Raw genomic sequence first — 21882 nt, 5'->3', positions numbered from 1 at the left:
GTTGGGTTCGCTGGCGGAGGAGGAAGCCGGAAAGACCTGGCAGGCCCAAGCGTGTAGTGAGGGTCTGTTGGGAACGTCTGGCGGAGCCCTCTGTCAGAGGGACCTTCAACTCGCACCTCCGGGAGGACTTCTCCCGGATTCCGGGGGAGGCTGGAGATATGGAGTCCGAGTGGGCTTCATTCTCGGCCTCTATTGTCAATGCAGCTGCTCGGAGCTGTGGGCGTAAGGTCTGTGGTGCCTGTCGCGGCGGCAACTCCAGAACCCGGTGGTGGACACCGGAAGTAAGGGATGCTGTCAAGCTGAAGAAGGAGTCCTATCGGGCCTTGCTGGCTCGGGGGACTCCTGAGGCAGCTGACGGGTACCGGCGGGCCAAGCGTGCTGCAGCCCGTGTGGTCGCGGAGGCAAAAACTCGGAGCTGGAGGAGTTCGGGAGGCCATGGAGAAGGACTATCGGACGGCCTCAAAGAGATTCTGGCAAACCGTCCGGCGCCTCAGGAGGGGAAAGCAGTTCTTCACCAACACTGTTTACAGTGCGGGGGGAGAGCTGTTGACCTCGACTGGGGACGTTGTCCGGCGGTGGAAGGAATACTTTGAGGATCTCCTCAATCCCACCGTCACGTCCTCCGAGGAGGAGCGGAGGCTGGGGACTCAGAGGCGGACTCATCCATCACCCTGGCCGAAGTCACTGAGGTGGTTGGCAAGCTCCTTGGTGGCAAGGCTCCGGGTTGGATGAGATCCGTCCTGAGTACCTGAAGTCTCTGGATGTTGTGGGGCTGTCTTGGCTGACACGCCTCTTCAACATCGCGTGGCGGTCGGGGACAGTACCTCTGGACTGGCAAACCGGGTGGTGTCCCTCTGTATAAGAAGGGGGACCGGAGGGTGGGTTCCAACTATAGGGGGATCACACTTCTCAGCCTTCCCGGTAAGGTCTATGCCAGGGTACTGGAGAGGAGAATCCGGCCGATAGTCGAACCTCGGATTCAGGAGGAGCAGTGTGGTTTTCGTCCTGGCCGTGGAACACTGGACCAGCTCTACACTCTCCATAGGGTGCTCGAGGGTTCATGGAGTTTGCCCAACCAGTCCACATGTGTTTTGTGGATCTGGAGAAGGCATTCGACCGTGTCCCTCGTGGCGTCCTGTGGGGGGTGCTCTGGGAGTATGGGTCCGGGGCCCTTTGCTAAGGGCTGTCCGGTCCCTGTATGACCGGAGCAGGAGCTGTGTTCGCATTGCCGGCAGTAAGTCAGACCTGTTCCCGGTGCATGTTGGACTCCGCCAGGGCTGCCCTTTGTCACCGGTTCTGTTCATTGTATTTATGGACAGAATTTCTAGGTGCAGTCAGGGGCCGGAGGGGTCCGGTTTGGGGACCACAGGATTTCATCTCTGCCGTTTGCGGACGATGTTGTCCTGTTGGCTTCATCGAACCAGGACCTGCAATGTGCACTGGGCGGTTTGCAGCCGAGTGTGAAGCGGCTGGGATGAAGATCAGCTCTTCCAAGTCCGAGGCCATGGTTCTCGACCGGAAAAAGGTGGCTTGCCCTCTCCGGGTGGGTGGGGAGTCTTTGCCTCAAGTGGAGGAGTTTCAAGTATCTCGAGGTCTTGTTCACGAGTGAGGGAAGGACGGAACGTGAGATTGACAGGTGGATCGGTGCAGCTTCGGCAGTGATGCGGTCGCTGTATCGGACCGTTGTGGTGAAGAGGAGCTGAGTCGAAAGGCGAAGCTCTCGATTTACCGGTCGGTCTTCGTTCCTACTCTCACCTATGGTCATGAGCTCTGGGTAGTGACCGAAAGGACGAGATCGCGGATACAAGCGCTCGAAATGAGTTTCCTCCGCAGGGTGGCTGGGCGCTCCCTTAGAGACAGGGTGAGGAGCTCAGTCACACGGGAGGAGCTCGGAGTAGAGCCGCTGCTCCTCCACGTCGAGAGGAGCCAGTTGAGGTGGCTCGGGCATCTGTTCCGGATGCCTCCTGGGCGCCTCCCTCGGGAGGTGTTCCGGGCATGTCCCGCCGGGAGGAGGCCCCGGGGAAGACCCAGGACACGCTGGAGGGACTATGTCTCTCGGCTGGCCTGGGAACGCCTCGGGGTCCCCCGGAGGAGCTGGAGGACGTGTCTGGGGTGAAGGAAGTCTGGGAGTCCCTGCTTAGGCTGCTCCCCCCGCGACCCGGGATAAGCGGACGAAAATGATGGATGGAGGATCATGCCCATCCCCAGTTGGGACTGTCACTTGCCTGTTTCTATGGAAATGTCATTGTTCTGCCTGGAATTAGAGCTGCTCGATTACGGAAAAAAATAAAAATCACAATTGTTTAAATTATTATTTTTTTAGTTACACAATGCATTTACTCAGCATTTCTCGCTCTCTAAAAAAAACACTTGATAATTTCCGCAAAACTTTCAAATTGAAAATAAATATAGGCTAAAACTATGAAGCTTAGAGCAGTTTTGCGATGTATAAAACAAAATTATCACGATCAAAATTCAATTAATTGCACAGCCTTACCTGGAATGTTCCACAGTATGACATTAAACAGCTCTACTTTACATTTATTCAATCACAGGTGGTTTTATAGCTCAAAAATACCTCAAAAAACAGGCGTACTGACTGTGAGCGGGGTTAACTCTCCACAGATTTGACCTGTAACTTGGTCTGGTTTGGTTTCCATGAAGATAGAAAGGTTTAATGTCGCACTGTGAAACATTTCAGACAAAGCAACAGCACTGGGAAAAACATTTTACAGACGATCGAGCGGAAAGGTTACACAATATAAAGTGCGTGAAAAGTGTACCAGTCTTTTGCCGAGCCAGTCGCTGTGGTCATAGTCCAGCGTTCCTCCGAAGTCGTCCGTGAGCTGAGAGGGCTCGATGTATCGCGTCAGCTTGTTGGCCGAAACCAGGATCACCTGACAGGAAGAAGAGCAAGACCTGGCGTTAACTCATTTTTTTGAGACACACAAATTTGGCTTTTCATTAGCTGAAAGTTGATGATTGGGTGAATATTTTAGGCCGCAGATGGTTCAGAAATTGCCGAACCCTCAAAAATACCTAGAAAACAAACTTTCTGACTGTGAGCGGGGTCACCTCTCCACAGATCTGACCTGTAACTTGGTCTGGTTTGGTCTCCATGAATAATATAGACAGGTTTGAGGCTATACTGTGAAACATCCCAGACAAAGCAATGGAGAAAAGCATTTGACGCACCCTCCACCAGAAAAGTGACACAGTGCAGCTTTAAAGTCATTATATTCTGTCCATTTCAAACCAGCCGCATACGTTTCTGTGCAGGATCTTTGTCAGAGGCTCAAACTGGGTCACAGCTGAGTCCAGTCTCACCAGTGAAACGCTAAATTAGGCACAAGCAGCTTTTGTAAACGGAGGTCCAGCTCGGAGAGAACAGCGAACAATTCAAGAAGCGAAGATCGAAGGAGCAGAGCAGCCGTACGGACGCTTTTCCACTTTTAATTCAAAACACATTTGTCAGGTTTTCTGCAGATTCTAAATGATTTCCGAGACGTTGGAATGTTGGAAAGTGCCGGTTGGGAAATGTTTTCAATATTCCTTTCTTATTGATAGAAAGAACAGATTTTAAAAGTTTTCAAACGTGAGTCAAAAAGTGAATTGTGGAACTGAACGATAATCTGGTAATATATTTTTTGAGCTTTAAGGGCCGTTCACACCAAGGCGTTAAAGCATCCAGTTTCTACGTAAAGTCGATGTGGATGCGCGACTAGAGCGTCCTGCGTTTTTGCAGCGTGTCTTCGGAATCAGCGTGGCACGAATCTGTCTTGAGCATTTTGCCGTCGGCGGTCTAGATGCGGCGTCAGCGCAAGAAGTTGAAAATGCTGAACTTTTTGCATCAGACGCGCCGCGTCAACCAATCAGGGACGAGTATCCAGTGACGCAGCGACGTTATTATCAGGAAGATAAACCCGAGAATCAGAACGAGAACCACAAACATGAGCAGAAAATAAATATATACACCACAATCACCGAGTGGATCGCGAGGACTACAGCAGGACCGGACCAGGAATAAACCAGGACTAGACCAGGACTAAACAAGGACTAGACCGCGAATAGACAGAGACTAAACCTGGACTAGACCGGGACCAGACCAGGACTAGACCGGGACTAGACCGGGACTGATCCAGTGTCATTAGCGGAGTATAAATATATATATGCCCCAGTTGTCGACCCGATCTCCTCCGCTGATGTTTTATGTCATAAAAACACTAAAGTCTCTCTCAGTCTGGTCTGACATTGTTTCGGGAAAAGAGCGGGACCGGGCTCTTGTTTCCAGGGCAACGGACGCGTGTCAAGTATTTTTCTCCTGTTCGTCCACGGCGTCAAAGACGTGTCGAGGGCATCTCAACTCAAATGTAAAGGTGTTCAAATAGAAGCATCAAGGCTTTTTTTGACGCTTTGGTGTGAACGGCCCTTTACTCAAACACGTGTGAATGAAACAAAACAAAAGTCCAGGTCTGTTTTTGAGGAGGTAAAAACTCACTCAAGTCAGTTTTGCTAAATTATACGATTGTGTGTATGCGTATGTATGTATGTTTGAATGTATGTATGTATGTTTGTGTGTGTGTGCATGTTTGTGTGTATGTGTGTATGCGTATGTATGTATGTTTGAATGTATGTATGTATGTTTGTGTGTGTGTGTTTGTGCATGTGTTCGTGTGTCTGTATATGTTTGTGTGTGTGTATGTATGTGTGTATGTTTGTGCGTATGTTTGTGCGTGTGTGTGTGTATGTATGTGTGTATGTTTGTGCGTATGTGTGTATGTATGTGTGTGTATGTTTGTGCGTATGTTTGTGCGTATGTTTGTGCGTATGTATGTGTGTATATGTGTGCGTGTGTATGTATGTGTGTATGTTTGTGTTATGTTTGTGTGTATATGTTGTATGTATGTTTGTGTATGTTTGTGCGTATGTTTGTGCGTATGTTTGTGTGTATATTTGTGCGTGTGTGTGTATGTTTGTGCGTATGTTTGTATGTATGTTTGTGTGTGTATGTTTGTGTGTATGTATGTTTGTGTGTGTGTATGTTTGTATGCATGTTTATATGTATGTTTGTATGTATGTTTGTATGTGTATATGTTTGTGTGTGATGTATGTTTGTATGTGTATATGTTTGTGTGTATGTATGTTTGTATGTATGTTTGTGTGTATGTTTGTATGTATGTTTGTGTGTGTGTGTATGTTTGTATGTATGTTTGTATGTATGTTTGTGTGTATGTATGTTTGTGTGTGTGTGTGTGTATGTTTGTATGCATGTTATATGTGTATGTTTGTATGTGTATGTGTTTGTGTGTGTGTATGTTTCTATGTATGTTTCTATGTAAGTGTGTATGTTTGTGTGTATGTATGTTTGTGTTGTGTATGTTTGTATGCATGTTTGTATGTATGTTTGTATGTTGTGTATATGTTTGTGTGTGTGTATGTTTGTATGCATGTTTATATGTATGTTTGTGTGTATGTATGTTTGTATGTATGTTTGTGTGTGTGTATGTTTGTATGCATGTTTATATGTATGTTTGTATGTGTATATGTTTGTGTGTGTGTATGTTTCTATGTATGTTTCTATGTATGTGTGTATGTTTGTGCGTATGCTTGTGTGTACCAGTGCCAGCGGAGAGACGATCTTTCCGGGTTATCCGACACCGCTCGGTCGTTAGGGCCTGATTTATTCCCGCATTAGTTTCCATTCTCCATCCCATAATAGTCTCCTCTTTCATCGCGCCGCCTGAACCTTCACGTTTCCGTTGCCCCCGGAGACAACGCCGCAACCCGAGCCGCTCTCCGGAGCTCCGAAACGCGCCAGGATCTACTCCTATGGAAGCAGATGGTCGGCCTGACGACGCCCGCCCTGACCCACATTTGGACCTGGGCTTACCGCGGTTTCCATGGAGACGGGAGGAGAGACCTGGGATTTGTAGTTTTTTGGGAAGGATCAGATACGACGTGCTACGGGGAGGATTCAATGTGGGAGAGGTTTGATTTTAGCAGCGGTGGAGCCTAACAAAATTATTTTTCCTCGTCGCAAACGGACCTGGAGTCGTGTTTTGTTTCATTCACGGTTCTTCTCGACTGAACTAAAAAGTAAAAATGAGCTTTTAACTCGAAAACTACAACTTCCTGACATCACAAAGTGGAACGGAGCATTTTGAGCTTTGGAGATGTAGACAGACTCATAATAAAGATAATAATAATACTAACTGGAACTCGTATGTATGATAATACTCCCTACAACTGTACAAGTCACCTTTATGTAACAGATAATACTCCCTACAACTGTACAAGTCACCCTTATGTAACAGATAATACTCCCTACAACTGTACAACAACTCACCCTTATGTTACAGATAATACTCCCTACAACTGTACAACAACTCGCCTTTATGTAACAGATAATACTCCCTACAACTGTACAACAACTCACGTTTATGTAACAGATAATACTCCCTACAACCGTACAACAACTCACCCTTATGTGACAGATAATACTCCCTACAACTGTACAAGTCACCTTTATGGAACAGATAATATTCCCTACAACTGTACAACAACTCACCCTTATGTGACAGATAAATACTCCCTACAACTGTACAACAAGTCACCTTTATGTGACGGATAATACTCCCTACAACTGTGCAACAAGTCACCCTTATGTAACAGATAATACTCCCTACAACTGTACAACAATTATAATACATTTATATAATTATGTCTTATTTGACACCAGTCTATTGCATTTTTCTTTTTTTTTTTTTGCGACTTTAAGCAATTTATTATTACCATTTATATTTTATTTATATATTTTTAGGAAGATATATAAAAACAGACAAAATTAAATCCTCCAACAGAAACTCTGAACTGAACTGACTTCGTGTCGACTTTTACAGATTTTCCTGCTGGTCAGTGAAGCGGCACTGGACCGGCGATTGCGACACCGTTTAAACAATGGGCCTTTTCTACCGCAGCCTGGGCGTGTGGTGCGTTCAGGGCACTCCGTAACAAACGACGCCAACCCAAAACACGCTACGCAGGTCTCCGGGAAGAACAGCTGACTAGCGGAGGTCAATTAAATATAATCAATCAATCAATCAATAAAAACAGCGAATATGAAAAGGACGGTTCTGGTTTGTGTATCAAATATTATTCTGTTTTATGATGTTTTGTTTCTTTCACACATTTTTTAAACACACAAACGCTGCAGATTTAGGCCGAGCTCTTCTCTCAAACTGAAAACAAACACTGTCCCACCTTGTGATGTCATGTGGTTATACAGTAAGTGCTCCACTGTGTTTTTAAACTTCACACACCTTCACTAGAATCATCTGGATGATTTCAGCTCGAGAATTGACGATCTCTGCTGAACTAAAGGTAAAATGCAGCGTTAAGTTAATAACAAAACTACAACTACATGACATCACAAGGTGGAACAGAGCATGTTGAGGTTTGGAGAAGTAGACAACTGTGAGACGCTGCAGAACATCCAGAACATCCAGAACATCCAGAACATCCAGAACATCCAGAACATCCAGAACGTCTAAACCAGGTCTAAACCAGGTCTAAAACCAGGTCTAAAACCAGGTCTAAACCAGGACTAAACCAGGTCTAAACCAGGTCTAAACCAGGTCTAAACCAGGACTAAACCAGGTCTAAACCAGGTCTAAAACCAGGTCTAAAACCAGGACTAAACCCAGGTCTAAACCAGGACTAAACCAGGTCTAAACCCGGACTAAACCAGGTCTAAAACAGGTCTAAACTAGGACTAAACCCAGGTCTAAACCCAGGTCTAAACCCAGGTCTAAACCCGGACTAAAACCAGGTCTAAAACAGGTCTAAAACAGGTCTAAACTAGGACTAAAATCAGGACTAAACCAGGTCTACAACAGAACTAAACCAGGACTAAACCAGGTCTAAACCAGGTCTAAAATAGGACTAAAATCAGGACTAAAACAGGTCTAAAACCAGGTCTAAACCAGGTCTAAACCAGGTCTAAACCAGTCTAAACCAGTCTAAACTAGGACTAAAACAGGACTAAACCGGGACTAAACCAGGTCTAAACCAGGTCTAAAACAGGACTAAACCAGGACTAAAACAGGTCTAAAACAGGTCTAAAACAGGATTAAAACAGGTCTAAACCAGGACTAAACCAGGACTAAACCAGGACTAAACCAGGTCTAAAACCCAGGTCTAAACTAGGACTAAACCAGGTCTAAACCAGGTGTAAAAAAGGTCGAAAACACGACTAAAACAGGATTTGGCCAGGACTTAACCAAGCCACATGGCGCCTCTAAAGCATAACTAAAACCAGGACTAACCCAGGTCTAAACCAGGTCTAAACAGGGTCTAAACAGAGTCTAAAAGAGGACTAAACCAGGTCTAAAAAGGTCCACTGTTATAGAGCACAGACAGAATCTATACGTCTTCTTAAAGTGAGCACAAATTGAATCTAAACACGGCCTTAAAATAAACAGAATGATTGAATGAAGGGGAGTGTGTGAGGAGAGTGTGTGTGTGTGAGGCGAGTGTGTGTGTGTGTGTGTGTGAGGCGAGTGTGTGTGTGTGTGTGTGTGTGTGTGTGGCTCACAGCTGTGGGAGATTCCGGCCTGATGTGACTCATGAGGTGTGTAGCTGCTCGGAGACAGCTGCTCCACAAACCAAACACTGTCCGCTCAACAACTGCCCCGTGACTGAGGATTCTGGAATTCAAGAGCGACTTTAAAGCCGACGCCCACAGTCACGCTGACCGACCCGCCCCCGTTGTAATCTCACCGGTCACCACTAGAGGCCGCCTACTTTACTGCTGTCTGATAATGTGTCTGCCAAAGGTGGGACCAAGTCTTTGTTTTATAAGTCTAAAATAAAATCTCTAAGTCTGAGTCTCAAATAAATAAGTATATTCAAGTAAGTATATCAAGTCAAGTCCAAGTCAAATACGGGCGAGTCCAAGTCGAGTCTCGAGTCACTGGCCCGTAAGTCCAAGTCAAGTCCAAGTCGAGTCTGGAGTCACTGGTCCGTAAGTCCAAGTCAAGTCCAAGTCGAGTCTCGAGTCAGTGGCCCGTAAGTCCAAGTCGAGTCCAAGTAGAGTCTCGAGTCACTGGCCCGTAAGTCCAAGTCGAGTCCAAGTCAAGTCTCGAGTCACTGGCCCGTAAGTCCAAGTCAAATCCAAGTCGAGTCTCGAGTCACTGGTTCGTAAGTCCAAGTCAAGTCCAAGTCGAGTCTCGAGTCAGTGGCCCGTAAGTCCAAGTCGAGTCCAAGTCGAGTCTCGAGTCACTGGTCCGTAAGTCCAAGTCAAGTCTCGAGTCACTGGCCCGTAAGTCCAAGTCCAAGTCCAAGTCGTCTGCTTTGAGCTTCAAGTCATTTCAAGTCTTTAAACCAAAGCACCAAATACTGCTTAGATTTTTGCCATTTCTATGAATTTTAAACGAAATTGTACTTAAAAACTCATGGTATATTTATATATGAGTATTTATATAGTTGTAGAAATGCAAGTTTTTCCTTTTTTAATGTCTTGTCACGATCTTAGTGTGAATCATTATGGTCAGAATAGAAAGAATTTAGATTTAAAAGAGCTGAATGAGAGTTATTTTGTCATGTAGTCTGATCATGTTCTATGTAGTTCCCTCTGTTTTACTGTGTTATACTAGAGCTGCTCGATCATGGGAAAAAAATCATTATCACGATTATTTTGGTCAAAATTGAAATCACGATTATTCTTTATTATTATTTTTTAGTTACACGATGCATTTATTCAACATTTCCCTCAAAAAAAAAAAAAAAAAAAAAACAACAGAAGTGACACCGAGGATGAAGAATTGAATGGATTTAGTGATTTGGAGTGAGATGGAGAGTTCGGTTAAACTTGTTCTGTTCTGTTGTTTATGTTATAGTTTATCTGAAGAACTGTTCATATGTGACGTTAACAGTCTGTTGTTCTCTCTTCTATTGTTTTTACTACAACTTGAGGAAATGTCAGTTCCTGGTCTCTGATTTTATAAAAAAAATAAATAAATTACCCAAAAAGTGCGACTTATATATGTTTTTTTCTTCTTCAATAGGCAGTTTTTTGTCTGCTGCGACTTATAGTGCGAATAAATAACTCTAGTTTATAATCACTGTCTCTCCTCCAGGTCTAACACTGACAGGTCTTGTGATCTCGTGGTGTTGGGTTTTTTCTCACCGCCTGATAAACCGGTGCTCTGCCGCTGCTGCTACTGGCTCTGAGCAACATTTCAATTAATAATAATAAAATCAATCATTTCAAATAATAAAAACACAGATAAAGGGGAAAGACTAGACTTAAAGGGCCCATATGACGCTATTTTCTGATCTGTTATAGTCTTGTTTCCTCATCACAAACAAACCTGGAGTTGTGTTTTGTTTCATTCACACGTTTAACGCACAAACCCCACTGTGTTTTCAAGCTCCAAACACCTTCACTGGAATCATTTGGATGATTTCAGCTCCAGAATTGTCTGAATAAAATGTAAAAAAGTAGCTGTGAAAATGAAAACTACCACTACATGAAGCGTTTTGAGTTTTGGAGATGCAGACAGACTAATAATAAAGAGTTTCTCAAACACGTGTGAATGAAACAAAATACAACTCCAGGTCTGTTTTTGAGGCGGTAATAATATTAGAGCATGACTTAACTCTTTCCCCGTTGGACGCCGACTAGGAACAGCCCACACATACATGACCAGGGCTAAACATAGAGCATAAAAGCATAAAAGAAAACAGACTTCCACGATTATAAATGATTTTCACCCTCATGAACTGAATTGAAACACAGACATATGCAGTGTTGGGGAGTAACAGATTACATGGACCAGAGTTACGTAATCAGAGTACAAATGATGAGTAACTGTATTCAGTTACAGTTACTGTTACAGTGAGTGGTAATTGGATTACAGTTACTTTGTTGAAATAAATGGATTACACAGAGGGATTTTCCTGTTTTCACATTTTGGGCTAAATCCCTTTTTTTTTTTTCTCTCTCTGTAATTTCACTCATTACCGGACACCAAACCAGGTCTAAACCCAGGTCCAAACCAGGTCTAAATCCAGGTCCAAACCAGGTCTAAAATCAGGTCTAAATCAGGTCTAAACCAGGTCTAAAACCAGGTCTAAAACCAGGGCAAAAACCAGGGGAAATTCAGGTCTAAACCAGGTCTAAACCAGGTCTAAATCCAGGTCAAAACCAGGTCTAAAACCAGGTCTAAAACCAGGTCTAAACCCAGGTCTAAACCAGGTCTAAAATCAGGTCTAAAATCAGGTCTAAATCCAGGTCTAAACCAGGTCTAAAACCAGGGCAAAAACCAGGGCAAAATCAGGTCTAAACCAGGTCTAAACCAGGTCTAAAACCAGGGCAAAAACCAGATCTAAAACCAGGTCTAAACCAGGTCTAAAGCAGGTCTAAAGCAGGTCTAAACCAGGTCTAAACCAGGTCTAAAACCAGGTCTAAACCAGGTCTAAAACCAGGTCTAAAACCAGGTCTAAAACCAAAATCTAAAAACCAGGTCTAAAAACCAGGTCTAAACCAGGTCTAAAACCAGGTCTAAAACCAGGTCTAAACCAGGTCTAAACCAGGTCTAAACCAGGTCTAAAACCAGGTCTAAAACCAGGTCTAAAACCAGGTCTAAAACCAGGTCTAAAACCAGGTCTAAAACTAGATCTAAACCAGGACTAAACCAGGACTAAACCAGGACTAAATTATGTCTCAAACAGGATTTAACAGGACTAAATCCTGCTGTGTGGACGTGTCTCCTTTTCTTCTATCAATAATATTTTTAATTTGGTTCAGTAAAGTCTGGACTTTTTATTTTCTTTTGAAAGATAAAACTTCTTATGTTACGATTTCCTCGTCTTTGTTTCTCTACAGCAAATCAAGTAATCCAAAGTATTCAGATTACGTTACTCACTTTAAGTAATTTAATGGATTATGTTACAAACTACATTTTGGGATATGTAATCTGTAATCTGTAGGGGATTACATTTTAAAAGTCACCTTCACTACACTGGACATATTTGTATCTCTGGAAACCTCAGACTCTGAACTCTTCATTTCTGGATGTTTAAATGTGATTCAACTCATTTACAGGTTTATAACAGCTCAATGAAAATGAGAGTTTACCTGGTCAGGTGCAAAATCGAAAACAAAAAACTACATTCAGCATCTGATATATGCAGGTTCTGAGTACTATATTCATAAAAAATATATATATATGTATTTGTCAAAGTATTTAAACAGATTTCATATCACCAGATGCAGTATAGCCAAGTGTGCACCTGTTTTTACCTGTTGTTCACCTGTGTGGACCTAATTTGTTTTTTCCATTTAACTTATTCAACTCATTTATCTTATTATAATATAATAATATAATAATACATCTCTTCCTCGTCAGTGGGTGTTCAGTATTTGACATCTTGGCTACTTTCTCGTGCGCAGAGCTTCCTCATAAACCTTTGTTTCTGCAGCAATTCTGTCAAACATCGCATCTTGGAAAAAAAAGATGTGGGTTATAGTGGCCCCCACCTGTCGCAGCGTCTGTTTACATGTGAAAAACCGAGTCGTTTCTAATGGTCGTCAAATCACGTCTTTAGTGACACAGCGGAGGAGTCAAAACACGTCATTAAGGAAACAAGGCCAGGGGGAAAGAGTTAAAGCTCACAGCAGCAAACTGTGTGTCATATACGACCTTCAGAGTTCAGAGTTTGTGTTTTAATATGAGACTCACCTCAAAGCCCAGACGGTCCTTCTCCTTCCAGAAGCAGAAGTGAGTGACCTTCTTGTCCCAGAACTCGTCGGGTTTGACCACACAGACCAGGGACACCTCCGCCGGGATCACGTTCTACAGAAATAAAAAAAGATTTGTTTTTAATTAGAAAAATAATCAGATACTTTTTTTTTTTTTATCTGTGTTTCAGAGCTGTTCTGGCAAGATCTCTGGGCAAGATTTCTGATGGCGCCCCCTGCCACCACTCAAATTAATAGAAAAACATTTAGTACTTTTGTTATGACCTTTGTAGGAATTAGTTTATGAATAAGTCTATGTTTATATGATGAGGGTCTGAACAGAAGGCGCAAAAGTGGCGTCGCGTCTTCACCTTTTTATTCCGCGTTTAGACAAGCGTTTTCAGGAGGAAATCTGCGTATTTAAAATGAAAAATCTAATGAAACAACTTATCTTCCATATATTAAGCACTTTTAAATCTTAACTCTCTGGTTTATGACAGAACCAAAGGCTTGTCAAGGCAACTTTAAAGAAAAAAAGTAATATATTCACAATTCAAAATATAGCAATCAATATCGGACCGTGAGATGCATATTGTCAACATATCGCACTGAGAAATTTGGATATCGTGTCATTTCTAGTCTACAGACCAAATCACTCTAAGTTAAAGGTTGTACAGAGCCATGTTTCCCAAACTTTCTTCTGTGGATCCATAGTTTTTGCAACCCAAGTTACTGAACATTAATGAGGATGATTTATTGTTGACTGAGTGATCGTGTCTCTGAACAATTAGAGTTACTCAAGTTTTAAATAATGAAAAACAGTCAGTGAAGCAGCAATAAAAGGATCCAGAAGTCGCCTGTTTGGACATTAAATGTAGAACATTTCTTTTTCTTTTCAGCATTCAACTGAACCAGCAATACTGGAACAAAATCTACAATCTACATGCAGATCGTGACAAGGTGACCCAAAAAAAATCTCTTGCGACCCACCTGGGGGTTGCAACCCAGTCTTTGGGAAACACTGGCAGAGAGGATTTTCCAAGGAAAGTCAAATACAGTGACTGTTTGTCGGTTTTCAGCTCATTAAGTAGAAACGTCTCCTCCTGTCTCCTCCTTAGGCAAGAAATCAAGCTTGTTTACAGCTGGTGTGCGTTCAAAACTGCTGTTGAAGTTAGCTGTCCAGAATAGGGATGGGCATGATTAGTCGATTAATCGATAATTGATCATTAAGAATTTCATGGATTATGTTCATTTTAATCGACAAACCGAATGTAGGTTGCTGTGTGTATCGTGACCAAACAGGTGTGTACATGTGTCTCTGCATCAGAAGGAGCGAGACACAAACAGTGGGTCAGTCTGTAACGAACCGAAGCACAAATGTGGATTTAACGATGATTTGTACAAGAAATTCCACACTTTCCGTTGCGTTGGGACAAGTGTGAGTCCATGTGCACAGTGTATAAAGCAGCACATATGTTTCTGTGTCCAGAGGGAAAAAGTTTTTCCAGGTGAGAGTCGCTCAATGTGGATGACGAGGCCCCGCCCCCCTCCCCCCGTACGCTGTCCTGGTTTTGACAAACACAAATCTGGTCACACTGACCTGTATTCACCTGAGTCATGTCTTTTAATCCGACAGAAGTTGAACCACATCAGCGACACAAGAGCTGCAGTTTTATCTTCGCTTAATTCATGCAAATTAGTGATGCGGTTTTAAGTTTTGTTTCTGTGAGATTTGAACAAAACTGAATTAAACACATTATAATGTCAAACAGCTGATGTGGCTCTAGAGTCGTTACGGTTTATTTGTCGTAAAGTTGAATTTATTTATGCAGATTAGTGCAGATAGTAATAATAATGATGATCATTTTAATATAAAAACGTTAATGATTAATCGATAATCGATGGTTAATTCTTCTGACGATCGATTAAGAAAATTTAATCAAATGCCCGTCCCTAGTCCAGAAGTAATTTAGCGACCAGTGCATCAGTCTTTAGATCCTTCGTGTGAAACGTGGTAGCTTCGTTATCTATCAGCTCATGTTTATCTGGTCCCACCATGATGGATTTTAATTGCAAGGCTGCTGCATCTCTATCACGCCATTTTGAACTTTCACTGACAACTTGAAAGTAAAAAAAATCCTCCATACGACATTTAACATCCGACTTTTGCCCTGCTTCGTCATATGGAAATGTTCGTCCCGTTCGTAAACACAAAATAGGTGTCAGTAATAAACAAGAGCGGAGGTGAATGCAAAAACAAAGGTCTGATAAATGAAAAATGCAAAACAGACGCGTAGGAAAACGATCCCGCGCCCCGTTGCCGTGGGTTACCTGCAGCATGAGCACCACGGTCTTGACGATGTTCCACTGAGACCTGCGTCCGTCCACGATCACGGTGAAGCCCCGAGCTTTGCACTTCTCGCTGAAAAAAAACACACACAATTTTACGGTTAAAACGTCAAAATTCAAAACGGGGAAAAACCCGGGTTGAGATGTTTGGTATAAATAAAATTGTGAAAAAGGTGCGTAACATTGTGGATTCTCGTTTCAGTTATGAGCTGAGGGACATGTGACTAGATCTGCTCAATTATGGAAAAAAAAACATTATCACGATTATTTTGGTCAATATTGAAATCACGATTATTTAAACTATTTTATAAACTATTTTATGCATTTATTCAGCACTTCTCTCTCAAAAAACACTTTGTTACTGATAATTTACACAAAACTTTCAAACTGAAAATAAATATAGGATACAAGTATGAACAATTTTACGATTGTATAAAACAAAATAAAAAGAAATAAACTTTGAACATGAAATAAAGCAAAAAAAAAAACATAAATGTGTCCAAAATAAACTATATATCCAGCTGTTCTACAATCTGTATATTTTTTAAAAAATCAAATAAATTTACTTATTTATATTTAAAAAATCCCAAAAGATAATCAGTCAAGTTATCATTTTAACTCGATGATATGAGTTTGGAGATTTGACACACAAATCAAAATCATGATCAAAATTCAATTAATTGCTCATTTGAAATTTGTGACACTGCATTATTTATTTATTTTTTCTCTTTATGGTCATTTGCAAACACGTTTTTTTTTTTCTGCATTTTATCTAAACAAATGACGATGTATGCTCCTTTTTACTGCTGGTAGGGATTAAATTAGTCAAAAATTGTAATAGTCCTGTTTTAGTTCTGGTTTAGACCTGATGTAGTCCCGGTTTAGCTCAAACTGGTCAAAAATAGAAACACCTGGGACAATTCTTGTATAAAACTGGGACAAATCACTGCTTTTGGATAAATTTGCTGGGACTGGGGACACAGGTTCAAAACTGGGACTGTCCCGGGATCTAAACTCCTCACAGAGACAAATAAAGTTTGATTTTTTTCTCTGGCGTCTGCTCCTGAAGCCTCCCTCAGGTTTACTCCTTCATTCTGTGGTTTTCTTTGGGACAACACTTCATATGAAACATTTGATTGACAGCTGAAAAACGGAGGATCGAGAAGAAGGACGTGAGGAAAGAGAAATGAGACGCGGCCACAGCTTCAAAATAAATTATAAAGATCTTTTGCTTTCGTGGTATAAGGGTGAGTGAGTGACAGCGCTGCAAGATGTAATAATTTAAAAAAAGTAAACAGATAAAATAATAATTGTAAAACATAATACAGTACAAAAACCAAAATAAAATGGGTCAAAATTGTCTAAATTGCCAAAACTGATGCCAAAAAGTGTGTGAATTATTTTGCTATAATGTAAATATTTGTTAAGTTTCATGATCAATGTACATATGTGTCCAGTCAAGTGGTAACGGAGGGAAACAGGGGCAGATTTTTGACATTCAAATGTCTCTTATTCAGAAACTAGAGGAACTATTGAAATAAGTAAAGTATCAGAATGTAGGAAAGAGTTACACTCCAACAGGGTCAAGTTAAACCTGTGATATTCTTTCAAGTTGTTGACAAAAAATTTAAAAACTTATTCCCTCTGTTGGTAACAGAGGGAATGAAATATGCAGCACTTTTTGGGCAATAAATCCAAACAGTGATAACTCTTGGTTCTCACTTACATATCCTTAACAAACTGGTTTGAATATTTGCTTCATATAGTTTTCTACCATATGGTACAAGATTAGGTTGAAAAACCTCTTACTTTTTGACTCAAGAGATTTTTTATTAAGAAAGGTCATGGTAACGGAGGGAAAAGTAACGGAGGGAAAATTGTTCAAACAAGTAGAAGGTGCAGGATTTTACATCATTTGTCGCTTTTTTCTTCTGAATACTTTAATATTACTTCAAAATGAAAGGAAACTATTTCTATAAAATATGTCAGTCCTTCCAAGCAAATTTTTATCATTTTAAATACTTTTTTTTTTTTTTAAATCATGTACCTTCATCAACAGTTCAAAGATAGGAATAACACAAGATATGATGAAATACATCCATTTATTTACATGATTTTCAGGTCTTTGAAATTTGGGAAAACATTTTTGTTCCATGTTTCATACATGGTCTGTTTAAAACGTATGGAAATTTAGAACCAAAAATGGTACAAAAAAAAGGTCAACAGTTTCATAAACTAGAGTACATATGTATCTGTTCAATACATTTTTATATCAGATGAATTAACTTGAATTTTTGGCCTTGTTGTTTACTTCTGCTTGACCGGGCTCATAAGTAACCAGATATGTTTTTAAAACTCTGTAATGAACATGTGTGAGTTAATATAAGTCTGTTGTTTATAATGTAGTATGTATTTATTATATGTATATTATTTTTTCTCTAGGCACAAACTCGATGTAAACAGATTTCTTTAACCAATCAAAAACAAACAGATAAATAAACTAGTCCAAGAATCCCGTGCATTTCAGATCATGTTATTTTCAAAGATTTTCAGCTCTCGACCTTCTTTTGGAAATCCTCGGATATTGCGAAGAACTTTAAAATAAACACTGAGTCACCAAATCACAGAAGTTTTTTTTTTGGAACAGCTCCTCTGAGAAAAGTTGTTTGTGGAGTCAAGCAAAGACATGTTCACACAAAATCAAAACGAGCAGAACAAAATAGGGCAGTTTAAATTTTTTCTCAAATGGATGGATCCTAATTTTCGTCTTTTTCTTTTTATTATCTGGTCTTGTTATAAAATATTTAAATAAAATTGCTTTGAATTTGATGAGGATTTCAGATGGAGCCAGGGCAGGTGCCGTTATAACTCTACGGGAGATTTTCTGTTTCTGAACTGGATCCACAAACTTGTCATATTAATCTGATATGATTTAAAGTTTCATTGTGTAACTTTTCTGGTGAATCCGTGTATCATTCGTTCATTCCTTGTTCAAAGTAAAACCAAAAATAAGAAAACCTAACGTTGAACCAGTTCAGCGACTGAACCAGGTCTAAACCAGGTCTGAACCAGGTCTGAACCAGGTCTAAACCAGGTCTAAACCAGGTCTAAACCAGGACAGAACCAGGACCAGAACCAGGAAACCAGGAACCAGGAACCAGAACCAGGTCTAAGCTAAACCAGGACTAAACCAGGACTAAACCAGGACTGAACCAGGACTGAACCAGGACTGTCAGGGGATCAGGACTAATCGGGACCAGACCAAGGACTGAGACCGGGACTGAGACCAAGCCTGAGACCGGGACCAAGATTGAGACCGGGACCAGACCAGAACTGAGACCAGGCCTGAGACCAGGACCAGGAGTGAGACCACGACTGAGACTGGGACTGAGACCAGGACCAGACCGGGACCTAGACCGGAACCAGACCCTGCCCGGGACTGAGACCAGGACTGAGACCAAGATTGAGACCGGGACCAGCCCAAGATTGAGACCAGTACCCGACCAGGATTGAGACCAGGACTGAGGGTCCATCAAATGCTTTTCTCCATGGAGATGTTATTGCCCAAAATGTTCCACAGTGTGACATTAAACAGCTCTACTTTACATTCATTAAATTACAGGTGCAGGTTTTAAAGCTCAAAAATACCTAGAAAAACAACATTCTGACTGTGAGCAGGGTCGCCTCTCCACAGATCTGACCTGGTCTGATTTGGTCTCCATGAAGATAAAAAGGTTTAATGCCGTACTGTGAAACATTCCAGACAAAGCAATAACATCTCCATGGAGAAAAGTATTTGACGAACCCTCCACCAGAAAAGTTACAGAATGCACCTTTAAAATATTGAAATAATATCATTACCGCAAAAGAAAAGAGTTTGAATTTGACATATTTTTCTCATATTGTGCAGATGTAATAATACTGCAGTAGATTTATGCGGAAACGCCCACTGACGGACGGTGGAAACATCTCCGAGGGGGTAAACAAAATATTCCTTTAAATGTAGAAGAGCTTTTCTATTCCCAACTGATCAATTACAAGAAGAAACAGACTTTAGGAGATTCTGTCAAAAACAGACACGAAACATAAAGTGACATGGTCCAGCTGCTCAAATCTGAATAAAACTCCCAGACTGCTCACAGTAGCTGAGGGCTAACGCAGTCTGCTTTATTTTAACATGAGTAAAAAACAATCTGTTTACTTCTATGGTCCAACACCATGACGACAATGTCTGTTCAGACTCACAAAATCTGCCAGCAAATGGAAAAAAGACAAAAAGTTGTGTTTCCCATTGAATTAAACGGCTTCTACCAGTTTTATTCTCATGTAAATGCATCTCGCGTCCCGCCCGAGGGTTACCCGAGCATGCTGAGTATTACCTGGGTACGCTGAGTGTTACCCGGGCATGCAGTGTTACTGAGTGTTACCTGGGTATGTTGAATGTTACTTGCGTATGCTGAGTGTTACTGAGTGATACATGGGTATGTTGAGTGCTACCCGGGCATGCTGAGTGTTACCCGGGTACGCTGAGAATTACTGAGTGTTACCCGGGTACGCCGAGTGTTACCCGGGCACGCCGAGTGTTACCCGGGCACGCCGAGTGTTACCCGGGTATGCAGAGTGTTACTGAGTGTTACCTGGGTACCCTGAGTGTTCCCTAGGTATGGGCAATGTTACTCGGGTATGGGCAGTGTTACCAGGGTATGTCAAGTTTTACATGGGTACACTGAGTGTTACCGGGTATGCTGCTGAGTGTTACCCGGGTATGCTGCTGAGTGTTACCCGGGTATGCTGCTGAGTGTTACCCGGGTATGCTGCTGAGTGTTACCCGGGTATGCTGCTGAGTGTTACCCGGGTATGCTGCTGAGTGTTACCCGGGTATGCTGCTGAGTGTTACCCGGGTATGCTGCTGAGTGTTACCCGGGTATGCTGCTGAGTGTTACCTGGGTATGCTGAGCAGGTAGTCGAGCGTGGCACTGAGCTCCTCCATGCTGGTCTGGTCGGAGCACAGGGGGATGGTGAGGATGAGCCCGCTGCGCCGGTCCTTACCCCCTGGGTACAAAATACGTCTCCAGTTACCGTTATGTACGTTACAATTTTAATGTTGACGAGATGTGGGCGCGTGCAGTACCTGAGAGGAAGGCCAGCTTCTTCTTGAGGATGGGGAGGATGGTGGTGGCTTCCATCATAACATTAGACATCTACAGAAACACAAGAGACAGTGTTAAGTGAAGATGTAACAATATAGTGGAGCTGTTAAGGACCAAAATATTTCACTTTTATGTAACAAATATGAAACTTTGCCAGATTCTTAACACAGTCAGGACTAATATTTCTGGATATGGAACCAAGTCAAATAAAACACTGTAGTTGAGACCTATGCATGTCACAAAATGGACTACATGAAAACGAGGCTGGCATAAAAAATACTGCATAATCCCTTTCTTATCGTCTAATTTGTAATGTTAAACAACTATTTTTTCTAAACTCCAAAGCATTAAGGAGGTCACATGACTGTTTTCTTTGTGTGGGTTAATAAAAATATTGTATCGTTCAAAGTTACTGTTTTTTTATTAACAAAAAAAACATTTACAGTTCACATGTTCTCCCCGTGTCTTGGTGAGTTTCCTCCGTGCACTCCGGTTTCCCACATCAACCCAAAAAACATGCAACATAGGTCTCCAGGAAGAAAAGCTGATAGCTATTGGAGGTCAATGAAATACAACATCAATAAAAATAATAATAATAATAATAATCTCTTTCTGTTTCTACCTATTACCTAAAGTGTCCTAATTTAACATTATATCTCAAAAAAGAAAGTTTAAGCAGTAATTTATGTGTGTAATGTTTCGTATTGTGGCCTACGTATCGAGGTATGCATCGTATCGAGGTATGCATCGTATCATGGCCTATGTATCGAGGTATGTCTCATATCGTGGCCTACGTATCGAGATATGTATCATATCGTGGCCTACGTATCGCAGTATGTTTCGTATCGTGGCCTACGTATCGCGGTATGCCTCATATCGTGGCCTACATATCGCGGTATGCCTCATATCGTGGCCTACATATCGCGGTATGTATCGTATCGTGGCCTACGTATCGAGATATGTATCGTGACCTACGTATCGAGATATGTATCATGGCCTACGTATCGAGATATGTACCGTATCGTGGCCTACGTATCGCGGTATGCCTCATATCGTGGCCTACATATCGCGGTATGCCTCATATCGTGGCCTACATATCGCGGTATGCCTCATATCGTGGCCTACGTATCGAGGTATGTATCGTATCGTGGCCTACATATTGAGGTATGTCTCGTATCGTGGCCTACGTAGCGAGATATGTATCGTGACCTACGTATCGAGATATGTATCATGGCCTACGTATCGAGGTATGTACCGTATCGTGGCCTACGTATCGCGGTATGCCTCATATCGTGGCCTACGTATCGAGGTATGTATCGTGACCTACGTATCGAGATATGTATCGTGGCCTACGTATCGAGGTATGTACCGTATCGTGGCCTACGTATCGAGGTATGTATCGTGGCCTACGTATCGAGGTATGTACCGTATCGTGGCCTACGTATCGAGGTATGTACCGTATCATGGCCTACGTATGGAGATATGTATCGTATCAGCAACTTCTTAATGATACCCAGCTCTATTTAAAGCTATTCTGTGGGACATAAGCTATAATATCCAGCAAAGACAAGCAAACAGCAGATTCACCACCAGAAAAGCTACATAGTGAAGCTTTAAAAAGGTGACAACATCAACATCTCC

At 42.0% G+C, this 21882-nt stretch overlaps 1 protein-coding gene across 4 annotated transcripts in view; it reads right to left on the bottom strand.

The window, feature by feature from the left end:
- The window catches only part of sestd1 (SEC14 and spectrin domains 1), a 61430-nt gene that overhangs the window by 32997 nt on the left and 6551 nt on the right, over positions 1–21882 (bottom strand). For all 4 annotated transcript variants that reach the window (XR_008631935.1, XR_008631934.1, XR_008631936.1 and 1 more), the window contains exons 2-6: positions 20223–20292; positions 20035–20143; positions 15074–15164; positions 12744–12857; positions 2784–2897 (exon numbers count right to left, since the gene is read on the bottom strand). Coding sequence is in view for 1 of the 4 variants with exons in the window: in XM_055152162.1 (XP_055008137.1) it covers positions 2784–2897; positions 12744–12857; positions 15074–15164; positions 20035–20143; positions 20223–20292 (498 nt within the window). In the remaining 3 variants the exon portion in view is untranslated. The remainder of the gene's footprint in view (positions 1–2783; positions 2898–12743; positions 12858–15073; positions 15165–20034; positions 20144–20222; positions 20293–21882) is intronic.

This window comes from Boleophthalmus pectinirostris, unplaced genomic scaffold, assembly GCF_026225935.1.
Source record: "Boleophthalmus pectinirostris isolate CB_2022bp ecotype Guang Dong unplaced genomic scaffold, ASM2622593v1 HiC_scaffold_1, whole genome shotgun sequence".
Lineage (NCBI taxonomy): Eukaryota > Metazoa > Chordata > Actinopteri > Gobiiformes > Gobiidae > Boleophthalmus > Boleophthalmus pectinirostris.
Note: the sequence above shows the minus strand (reverse complement) of the source record. Positions and strands in the feature narration are given on the sequence as shown.